This window comes from Pygoscelis adeliae, unplaced genomic scaffold, assembly GCF_000699105.1.
Source record: "Pygoscelis adeliae isolate BGI_AS28 unplaced genomic scaffold, ASM69910v1 Scaffold446, whole genome shotgun sequence".
Taxonomy (NCBI): domain Eukaryota; kingdom Metazoa; phylum Chordata; class Aves; order Sphenisciformes; family Spheniscidae; genus Pygoscelis; species Pygoscelis adeliae.
In genome coordinates, this window is record NW_008824992.1 from 315,780 (window position 1) to 324,857 (window position 9,078).

Genomic DNA, 9,078 nt, shown 5'->3' on the forward strand with positions numbered 1-9,078 from the left:
CAGAGCGGCAGCGTCGCGCTCGCTGCCGACAGGGCTTTTACGTTGTTTCTGACTTGCCGACTCTGGCTAGTTCAGTGTTGAAGGACTGCCCCGGCTCCCTCCCCTCCCCGGTAAAACCTGTAGAAAGATGGACCAGCTGGGCACTCCTCTTCCAAAGGAGCACAGACCTCACTTTTTTTTCCACGTAGCAATTTTTTCTTGGTAGCGTCTGAAGCTCTGCTGGATGAAGTGCCTAATTATTTTGTAAACGCTGTACTCTCAGGTAGGGTCAGCACTTAGGTCGTATTACGCTTACTTTCACGTACTGTGCACTACTTTTAACTTAGAGCAGATATGAACTTGCTCTTCAATAACGAAAAATAACGACTTACATTAAAATGGTAATTGCTGTGTATGTGTGCTTTTATTTTTCTGAACACTCACATTTTTTTTTTTTTTAGGGTTTTCCCAATTGAAAAACAGAAAAAATGTTTGATATTAAGGCTTGGGCTGAATACATCGTGGAGTGGGCTGCAAAGGACCCATACGGCTTTCTTACTACAGTGATCTTGGCCCTTACACCACTGTTCATCATTAGTGCAGCGCTTTCGTGGAAGCTTGCAAAAATGATTGAGGCCAGGGAGCGAGAGCAAAAGAAGAAACAGAAACGCCAAGAGAATATTGCAAAAGCCAAACGAACAAAGAAGGATTAAATGGGGGGGAAAAAAAAGGCCTTCTTGTGCAAAGAATCCACTTTTTTAAGGAAACGCTTGTATATTTTGTGTTGTAACTGTCCTTTGATACTTGATCCTGTTATTTCTTGAAGTATGAAATTTAATCCCTTCAGTGTATTTTTTTTCTCCTGAGATGATCTGTGTCAGTTGCCCAAGTGACACTTGTTACAATCATTTAATCTACTACTCGTGTTCTAGTGCAGGTTGCTTTTCTAAATTTGCATGTTAAAAAATTAATCTGTTGGGTGGCTATGGAGGTAGATTTTTTTTTCCCCCCTTAGCTAAGCTATGACTTAATAAGTGTCTTAAAATTGTCAAATTATGGGGAAAATGTGAATGGTAAACTGGATTACAGAAAGGCAAGTTTTGGTATACCTTCAGCAGAGCTGTAGAGATGAGCTAACTTCAGAGTTAGGTAGTGTACCTTACTGATTTCCTTTAAGGACACTCCACGTGGCCCTGTGGTTCGTTCGGCTGTGCGCCCATAGGGTCTGCTGTCGTGTCTTCGATGGCGGGGCTTGGCTGCGAAAAGAAACTAACTTAGCTTTTCCTGTTTCCTGAACTACCAGCCATCAACAGTCTTTAAATTCAGCCCAAACTCTAGGAAACGGAGTGCTTGTTCTTGTGACCTTCGTTTGTCTTAGCCGCTCGTGTTCTACGAAATCTACTACTATGCTGTTTGGTTTTCCTTAACGATCACCTGAACACTCCACCTGTGACTGATTTGTTTTGGCTGTCAGAAACTTTTTATGCCTCAAAGAATAGCCATAAATGGGGTGAGACCAAAGGCCCAGGGGGCCTAGTGTGCTGTGTCCTAGTGACCTAGAGCAGGTGGCTGTGGGAGGGTACAGGAGCAGGATGCGCACGCTGGTGACAGTACTTCTTCCTAGTGGGTAACCTTCTGGCTACCTTTGATTTAGGACCTTCTGATCTTTGGGATCTTTGTTCTCACTGCCCTTGGAAACCGCTGCCTTCCAGGTTGCAAAATGCTGGCATACGGGAAAAAGTCCAAGTGGGGTATGTGTTGTAAATACGCCAAAATTATTTAACCTTCATTCCAACTCATGTTTTTCTAACAGAAGTGATTGATTTTTCAAAGCCTAACTTTTATTAATAGTCTAGTTCTAAAGAGCTTGTGGCAGTCATTAGGTTTTTAGACTTAGCACAGAGTTGTGCTCTCTAGCAACTTACGTTTAAAAATAAAACCTTAAAATAATACCGTTGTTCCAATAAGGAGACCTATAGAGCTGGCTGACACAAAGGGGGATTAGAAGTGGGGAATCTTAACTGAAATGACAAAGTAAATGTGAAGTATTGTTGATCCTCTTTCAATTTTGTTGGTCAAAGCAAGCATTATTAGAATATGACATTTCGGCATTTTATAAATACATGGGATTAAGTCTCCAGTGTTTTGCCTCATGTGTTGTCAAATGTGTATGTGTTGCACCTTTGATACCCACATAGCTTAAAACGCATGGAGGAGAACTGATGAAGGATGCACTGCATAAATAAATTTGATACTTTTTTCCAAAAAATTGAGTGATCTTTATTTTGACTTGAAGTTCTCAAACACCATCTCTAAGCAAATAATCTGCACATCTTACGTATCTAAACTATGGCCAAATCGACCTAATTGTTTAGGGAAGTCCCCGCACACACCAGAAAAAAAAATCCTGATTTTATTTTTTTAATATAAAAGGACAATCCTTTTTATCCTTTTAATATAAAAGGACAGTCCCTTGTTCCCAAACCCTGTGTTATTTTCCAGCAGCTTTACCAAGTGCCTCTAACCTGTTATAACCTGTTATAACCTCTGTTGTAGTAGTTATATGTAGTTTCACTCAGCCTGATTTTACCCTGTGTTTACTGCTGGCTGCAAATCAAACATTATTCAAACATGTTGATTGTTTTCTTAAACTTAAGTTACAAGAATGTCTCTAATACGGTGCGTAGTCAGTGTAGTGCCGTAGTGATGCCTGTTAATGAAAGCAACTTTTCCATCCACTGGCCAGAGGAAAGCGCGCCAGCCCTGCCGAGGGCATAACAAGCATTCTGAAGAACTATCTTAAACTGATGCCTCGGTTTGGGAAAATTTAAGTGTACTGATTAACTAAAATTTATTACATCAAAAACAATTTTAAAAATAAATGAGTCTTCAAGGAAAAAACAACTTAGAATTACTTAAGAAAATTAAGGTAGCTAGAAAACCTTCTACCTATGATTTCATGAGTAACTGATGAAGAGCAACTGTCGAAAACAAACTTACTTAGTAACACATCCTGGTTTTCACGAAACCCAAACGTTTTACAGTAGTTTGTCATGATTTAGCCTACTTGAACAGTTCTGCAAAAATAAATGAAACTGCTTTAATATTTTTTTATTGCATACTCAGTAACAGCTGTTTATGTTGCCTGTTAAAATATTTATCCCTTAGCACTATCTGTACATTGCAACTGTTTATTTATTATGACTACTACCACTGCCTGGTGGCATCCAGGAGCCTGGCTGAAAGCTACTCGCAGTGCTTGTTGGGTCTTGTGAAGGCTCTTTCTTTCCATAGTAAGGGGCTGAGGCGTGGCCTTTAACATGAGTATGAACTCGTTCAGCAACAAGTCCCTCCTTGTATTCCTTGGCCTGAAGCAGTTTATCCTTTTCGGAGACATCTTTGATTTTCTGCTTCATTTCTTCTCTGTAATTTTCATTCTTAAGAATCTCCTAAGAACAAAGAAGAAAGGTAATTTGATAAATCAGAAGTAAATGCAATACACAATGTTGGAATAAAACATTTTAAGCAGTCACTTTTTCTTAATTTTATAATCCAAATTTTCAGGTACGTAGGTAAAATAAAATGTGGTAAAATTCTTTTTCTACAACTGCAATTTCAACCCTAGTTTAAAACGTTCTTAACGTTTTGATCATGCTGTTGAAGCAAAACTGCATTGTGCTGTGCCAGTTTCACTATTCTATTGGATCAAAAAGGAAAAGAAATAACAGCCATCAACAGATGTGAAAATGCATTAAAAATAAGGCTACTTTTTACATTGTTTTCTATGCAGGACTTGCTACTATATCACTATTTATCACTTGCATTTCTTCCTGTAACTCACTATGCCTATGACTTTAGGTATCTGTGCCCCAGAGTGCAGTTATTGGAGAAACAGATGGGCAACCTTGGCTCTGCTACTACATAAGCCAAAGCCAGGCAAGATTAATAAATAAATAATAAAACAATAATTTTAGCTAAAATAATAAGCTAATAGCTAAAAAAAAGCTAGGACAGAACTGAAACTACTGAGATGGTACTAGTAACTCAGGAGAAAAAACTGCGGGGGCGGGGAGGGGGGGGAAGGCATAAAAATCACTGAGGGAAACCCTGCCCCAGGGACTCTGAAGACGGCTCAGTAAGGCCAAGGACCAGCATGGTCCAAGAAGCAAGGGAGGCCAGCCCATCCTCAGCTGACGACTGCCAGGCCAGCAGAGGTGAACTGGGTATCGTGATGAGGACACCAAGCACAACACGGCTCAGGCAAGCTGTATGGTAACTCTAGGTATCTACCAGGTGTGTTAGCTAAAATAAATGTACCGCATTCATAAAGGGTGTAAAATCATACCTACTGCCTCTGCACTGGTAAAAAATTCAAATAAAATTGATCTAGTTTTAGAGGTTTACCTCTACCCCTGATAAACTGAAGCAACTATCTATCTGATGCACGCTCCTACTGCAAGGCCAAAAAACCCACCCAGGACGTGTATTCAGACAAGGCTCGTACAACTTGCTGAGTCAACTTCGTGAAGCTCTGTACTGAAACATGGTTGGGTACAGGTTAAAGCTGGAAATTCACTAATAAAGATGACTTGAACTGGGATTTGGCTGCTTCCACTGAGAAATGCTGAGGCTGTTAGTTGAAGCAAGTACAATTACTGGCTTGTCCACAGGTAAACAGAAAAACAGCTGTTAGTAGACCTTGCCATATTGTTCAGAGGAAAACACAAAGAACTCCCAAAGTAAACACAAAGAAAAAAGCCCTGAAAAATACTGAAGTTTCGTTTTTATCTGTTAGCATATGTTTCCTATCAGAAGGATGATTTGCAAATTCTGCTAACAAGACTTCCCTGTGCTTTTGTTAGGGCAGATAGTGAAGAGTATTAGAAAAAAAAGCAGAAAGATGATGCGAATTTTTATAACACTTTGTACCCAAATACAACTTACCTGTAATCAACACCATGTAATGAGGAAGCTGCTAATATCCACATGCTAATATCTTCTCCCAAGTAACAAGCGATAGGACGAGAGGAAATGGCCTCAAGTTGCGCCAGGGGAGGTTTAGATTGGACGTGAGGAAAAATGTCTTTACTGAAAGAGTGGTTAAACATTGGAACAGGCTGCCCAGGGAAGTGCTTGAGTCACCATCCCTGGAAGTATTTAAAAGACGGGTAGATGAGGCGCTTAAGGACATGGTTTAGTGGGTGTGGTGGTGTTGGGTTGACGGTTGGACTCGATGATCTTAGAGGTCTCTTCCAACCTTAATGATTCTATGGTTCTATGATTTAGACTGGGATACAGGAGGAAAAAGGGTGAACAGCTTTCTCTGGATTACAAGTATATGGAATAGCTAAGGAGAAACTAGACCAGTACACTTCTCTCTGACTAGAAGACCATGACGTTATTTTAGGAATGGCATTAAAATACATGTGATATTGCCAAGAGTTGACATAGCAAGTATGTGAACATTTAAGAACATTTAAAAAGGCAATATTTAAAGAAAACCTTATTTTAGAGATATCATGAAAATTAACACCTTTTTCTGAGTCCTTAATTGCCTCTATCCTTAAATTCACAGATGCACAGAGCAGAGGCAAAACACTTCACATACCTATATAGCATGAAAATGTACCAGCAGCACATAAACGACTTTGCAAACTGAAGGGGGCGGGGAGGGAGAAAATTGTCCCATACTCAAATAAACATATTGCCAAGTGTAACAAGGTCAAATTTTCAACAGTCAGTTTAGCAAAACCTCATTATAACATCTCGCAATTCCGTCCTTGTTTACCACATGCCTGTATAAATCTACCATGACCTTACTGATTTCAAGGGGATTACTCCTATGGTGCTTGTATTACCCCACTACTAAGAAACAAGGTCATATACCTTTGTGATATTTGAAGACTGCATCATAGTCTCTGCTAAAACAGCATGAAATGATTTATTAAAATATGAATGTAATTCACTTACTGCGAACAGCTACTTACTAACTTCAAATCTTTTCCAGTGATTACTTTAACAAAGTTATCTTAGTCAGGTAATAGCAGCTGTAACTAAATTCCAAATGCTCCATGTCCATTTTAAATGTTGATATATAATTGTCATCTGGTTTTCAGACTCAGGTAAGGCTCTTTTAATCAGCTTTCACTGGCCACAGCATAGTTGTGATCTAGTAAAATAACCATGTTGATCTTGAAAAAAACATGAGGACTGCTCCTCATTAGCAAACACAGAAAAAAAATACTGAAGTGACTTCTATACAATCCACACCAGGACAAAAATTTTTCAAGTTCAAAGTATCTGCACACATCCATTTTATGCATTAAATTAATGCCACTAACATGTACACTGAAATCAGGGTTCCTGTGCTCAAATTAAAGAAAATGTGAATCAAGAATCTTGCGTCAATTGGCACATTAGAAAAATTGGGTCAAATAGATGAGTTTTCTTAGCATAAACATCTTGTCCTTTGATACTGTTGAGTTTGTTCTGTGGAATTGTCTCACAGGCACTCAATCCTTCCTGTTTCTAATATTATCACCAGCAAATATTTCATTCTCAATTCTCACTAGAACATATACTTTTTTTTTTTAAACACTGTGATTGTATTTCTAAATACTACTGGTTCAATTACCATAGCCACTGCAGTTTGAAGCAGTTATGAGACTGAAGTTTCCCTGCCATTACAGGCATTTAAATAAAAGATCCAAGTAGTTCCAAATTTGAATAGGATAATCAACTTGGTTCAAAATGTAAATTTTAATGAAACTATTGCATGCATATTTATAGAAGGGATTATCCTTAAAACACACTAGAAACGTGCAGGATCTTCATAACTAATCTTCCAAATTTGGCTTCAGTTTATCTGCATGGCTCACTGCAATTAAATAGAGTGAGTGTTAGAAAGGTTCCTCCCCAGACACCCTCCCGGTTCTACAGGGCTTCCTATCACCTGGTGAACAGCGTTAGAGAAGCTGACATCTGCTGGGCTCTTCTACCCATGACAAGTAGTCTGTAAATCTGCATGGCATCACAGGCTCTTCCAACTCACCTGCACACTGCTACATTTTCACTTTGAGGCTCCATTGCTACCCAACCCTTCACCGTTTGAAATACCATAAACACTGACTGGGAGCTAAAAGTCTTCGGGTTTTTTTTTTTTTTTTAAATTACATTGGCAGGTTCAGAACATTTATCTTCTCTCCTCCTCCAAGATGAATTGAAATGTTTTATAAAATGGCTAGCTTCACTATAAACTGCCCCCCAAAACATACCATATACATTTTCTGCTGAAATATAAGAACATGAATATGTAATGTGCTCTGACCTTTAGGGGAAATACAAAATCATTCTATCCAACACAGACAACACAGTATCTACCAGGTAACTGCAGTTTTCTAAGGGTTAGCTTGTTCTTCCAACACTCCCTTTATACAAATAAATGATACAAGCCCTTTGAACCTGCAGTTCTCAGGAGGCACATGGCATCTAAAGAGTTATCAGAAATGCCCTTCATCGTTTTTATTAAAAGAGAAATCTAAGGATTTGGATTATGCAGCAAAACTAAAAAATGAAAAATGCCTGAAGATATCCAGCGATGTTTTATACCAGTTGAAATCCCTACATGTAGATGTTCACCTTGAAATGCACCAGCTCCCAGCATTTGGAACAAGATACATACGATGCGGCGAGAACTAGGTCCAACTACATGTTCTACAGTTTACTTTTAGGTGGAATGTAAAAGAAGACATTTTACTCACTGCAGGTAACTACTTGTCTAGCTTTGGTGATTATTGTAAGCTCTATGAGGTTTTTAATCCTTCTAATGATTGGAGCTGTATGCCTTCCCTCCTTAGAAAGGCAGGGTTTAAGAAAGTGATCTCTAAGGTTTTCTTGCAGAACCTAACATTATTATTAAGGAAATGCCAAAGTGGCCCTATGTGGAGTTTGAGGCAGCTGCTTTTCATCCAGAAACTGATGACTTCTGCATAGTCTCATTGAAAGCTCATTGAAAGAGCTTTAAACTAGATTTGAAGGAGGAAAGGGATAAAACCAGGCTCGCTAGAGATAAGCCTGGGGGCAGCACGCCAATGTTTGAGGGACGGTGTGCTAGCGAGGTCCTTCGGTCTGCCGTCTCAGTCGACGTATGGATGGAGATCCATGCGGCAGCAAAGACACAAGGGTTATGGATGTGTTAGAAACCACCGAAGCAGCTGAGAATGGTCACATAGGAATTAGGGCTTCTTCTCCCAAAAAAGGTGGTGGGATCAGTAGCCCAACTGAAGTGCATCTACCCCAATACACACAGCATGGGCAACGGATAGGAGGAGCTGGAAGTCACTGTGCAGCAGGAAAACTGAAATAGTTGCCATCATAGAAACATGGCAGGATGACTCGCACAACTGGAGTGCTGCACTGGACAGCTATAAACTCTTCAGAAGGGATAGGCAAGGAAGGAGAGGCGGTGGGGTGGCCCTGTATGTTAGGGAGTGTTTTGATTGTCTGGAACATCCTTGGGTAGTTAAGATACTTTTATTGATACTTCTTGGGAATATTGTTTCGGTTTTGTCTAAGGTTAATAAGCAATTTAAGAATACCATCCAGAGATCTGCCCTAAGGCTGGATAGTTATGAGGGGCAGGGTGTGGGGGATAGCATGGGCAAATGCCTAGGACAGTAGGCACCCCCAGTGTTTCGGAACTTCACCCTTGAACAAGTGCATAATCCCAAAAAAATAGTAAAGTATTTGGAAAAAGTATGCTCTCACCATGGCAACTCAAGAGACACAAATCACTGCAATGTGCTGGGGCCTGGCCCATGCCTACCAAGCAGTAGTTGGCAGTAATGACCTGGAAAGATGGAGAGGGTCAAACGGTGGATGAATTGGCTGGCCAACTCCAGCAATAGGAAGGAAGTCTCTCTTCCTCCCTCGTCTTTGCTGTGGAGAAACTGTCCCGGAAGGTTCAGCAAGTCCAAGAGGATAGGTCCTACTCCCCATCTGTACGGACCAGTATCTCGGCTATTAGGAGTCAGCGTTCTTTTGCTCAAGAGAGAGGATATGAAGGGTACACACCACGGGGCACCCTATGGTTTTACCTGC

General features: G+C 40.1%; 2 protein-coding genes across 5 annotated transcripts in view; one reads left to right on the forward strand and one right to left on the reverse strand.

Moving 5' to 3' along the window:
- The first annotated feature begins 173 nt into the window (after positions 1 to 173).
- On the forward strand, positions 174 to 788 carry SMIM15 (small integral membrane protein 15). Its single transcript, XM_009326140.1, has 2 exons — positions 174 to 262; positions 441 to 788. Exon 2 carries the CDS (start codon positions 468 to 470, stop codon positions 690 to 692), a length of 225 nt encoding a protein of 74 aa, XP_009324415.1. The 5' UTR covers positions 174 to 262; positions 441 to 467; the 3' UTR covers positions 693 to 788.
- A 2,339-nt stretch (positions 789 to 3,127) lies between these two features.
- The window catches only part of NDUFAF2 (NADH dehydrogenase (ubiquinone) complex I, assembly factor 2), a 74,791-nt gene continuing 68,840 nt past the window's right edge, over positions 3,128 to 9,078 (reverse strand). For all 4 annotated transcript variants that reach the window (XM_009326141.1, XM_009326144.1, XM_009326143.1 and 1 more), the window contains one exon: positions 3,128 to 3,428. In XM_009326141.1, the coding sequence (XP_009324416.1) occupies positions 3,171 to 3,428 (258 nt within the window). In that variant the 3' untranslated portion in view covers positions 3,128 to 3,170. The remainder of the gene's footprint in view (positions 3,429 to 9,078) is intronic.

Bases quoted from the DNA above. Each gene is read 5' to 3' on its own strand.
- SMIM15 (XM_009326140.1), top strand. From the start codon at position 468: ATGTTTGATATTAAGGCTTGGGCTGAATACATCGTGGAGTGGGCTGCA.